The 2,173-nt window shown below is 33.2% G+C and overlaps 1 protein-coding gene across 1 annotated transcript; it reads left to right on the top strand.

Moving 5' to 3' along the window:
• Window positions 1-328: 328 nt before the first annotated feature.
• On the top strand, window positions 329-1,781 carry LOC128200901 (uncharacterized). The gene is made up of 2 exons (XM_052895766.1): window positions 329-1,086; window positions 1,196-1,781. Exons 1-2 carry the CDS (start codon window positions 1,026-1,028, stop codon window positions 1,540-1,542), a joined length of 408 nt encoding a protein of 135 aa, XP_052751726.1. The 5' UTR covers window positions 329-1,025; the 3' UTR covers window positions 1,543-1,781.
• The last annotated feature ends 392 nt before the right edge of the window (window positions 1,782-2,173 follow it).

Raw genomic sequence — 2,173 nt, 5'->3', positions numbered from 1 at the left:
TTATTATCCAATGACGACTCTCAGCTAACTATGCACTATCATCCAAAATAAACGTGTATGGAAAATTTTATCCCAGTCGGTTGAGGATTGAGGATAATTGCATCAACATACGAACATACCTACATACTTTTATTTACATAACGCAAGCTAAATAAAAGCTTGTAATAATACATCTAATTTTAAGTTAAAATTGTTAAGTGATCATGATATAATTGTATCATTCAAAAATCCACTTACCTTTAATTATTTCTTGTTAAGTATAAATATTATTTCAAATCTGCTCCCTTAATATGCATTTTTTTATTTTCCTATAACACGTTACCAGGAAGTCACGTTACCAGAGTCAGAGTAATAGTGAACACGTTTGACAGTGATTGTCGTCGCCTCATATTCAGCGTCGACGAATAGGGGAATCCCCAGTCATAATGTATTGCATGCGTGGCGGTCTTACTTCAAATCCATAAACAAAGAGATAATTACAGAACTCGATACTAGATGGCGCTGTTTTTGTTTGAAGAAAGTTTGCGGGCTAAAATACATAGAATTTCATCAATGACTTCCACAAAGAACAACATTTCTGTTTTTTCTAAGTCCGTATCTCTTCCGTATATTTCATAAGATATAAGCTTGGGCTACATTGTTATGCAACGTGATTTTGTCGCTGTCTTGCTAGCAGGGTTGACAGATATACGATTTAAATCGTACTCATACTATTATTTGTCTATTTTTTAATGTACGATCGTAAAGATTATGATCGTAATTCGCACAAAAACATACGACTTTTTGGTTACCTGGCAACATTTTTATTATGAAACGAACATGCTCACATCATCAGTCACATGCAACAATTTATTGGGGATTTCCCCTTCACATCTGGCAGTCCTGCTTGCTAGAATATAGGTAAGTCAGCCACAGTTACTGACGATCGATATTTAAAGGGTATTGTTTTTGTGCTAAATATTTCATAAAAACGTTATTTAATACTTTGTGGATTATTAATTTAGTTGATAATCACTGGAAGTAAAATGGATGCTAATTTGAGAGATCAAGATCTTCGTATAAAACAGTTAATAAAAGAAAATCTACGTAAGTACTCTTTTTATACCTAGGTAGGTAAGGTATAATAAACACAAAAGGTACTTAGATCGCGTGTGTTCGAAGCATTTATTCTAATAAATTTAATTTAAAATTGTAGAAAGAAAAAAATGTCTGCCAAGCCGTAGCCGAAGCCGATCTCCAAATATATTTGGCGATAGTGAGACCCAGTGTCCAGATGATTTACCCAGCGTCGTCGCAACAAAGAAAAGAAACGAGGATAAAGTAAAAGAAAATTTACTGAAAGAAGAAACAAACTGTTCTAAATGCTTAATTTATGGAGAAGAGGATAAAAGAAATGAGTATTTCGGACTGTTAGTGGCTCAAGAATTTAAATATATACGGCCATGTGTGCGAACGAGGTGTTATGAAGAAATTTTAAAGTATCTACGGGAAGCAAAAGGCCAACATGTTGATCAACTGCAACATGAAAACACTGAAAATTAATTACTTTCATTTTATTATATATAGATTTTTAAAATTTCCTGAAATATTATTAGTTAACGTTTTATTTAATATTGTAGAATTGATCAATACAATTTATAAAAATAATTTATTGGTATTACTTACATATTTTCAAAAAAATACGTAAAAACCTATTTTTTTGGGTGATTATGGGAGTTTATGGGTGTTTATTGGGTTTTTACCAAAGCACCGGGTTTAAACCCGGTGCTTTGCCCATCTGTATACACGTGTGGTTTTAGCTTTAGCGGTGTAGCAGCCGCTGGTTTGTGCGCCCGCGCCGACCGGACGCAGTCGGCTCGGGCGCGTACTGCGACCTCTTCACAACACTTCCGATTCGCATGCACAAACAACAAGATAACAATTTGAAAGGCGAAGGTAACACACGAGGAAATGCTTTAGAGTATTTCAATTCACACCTCGCTATAAAATAATTAATTTATTTGTAAACAATGCTACTCTATTCACTAACTTATACGTATGTTACTGCTGCAAATAATATTGTCTTATTATATTATCAAAAAATGGGACAGGAATGGGACAAAATGCCTCCGTACAAAAATTCTTAAAAAATAATATTTAAAAATATAATAATCTTTTTAAATTTTATAAAAAA

Source organism: Galleria mellonella, unplaced genomic scaffold (assembly GCF_026898425.1).
Source record: "Galleria mellonella isolate WM207_F2 unplaced genomic scaffold, CSIRO_AGI_GalMel_v1 utg310, whole genome shotgun sequence".
Taxonomy (NCBI): Eukaryota; Metazoa; Arthropoda; class Insecta; order Lepidoptera; family Pyralidae; genus Galleria; species Galleria mellonella.
This window is presented reverse-complemented; position numbering and strand designations above follow the sequence as displayed.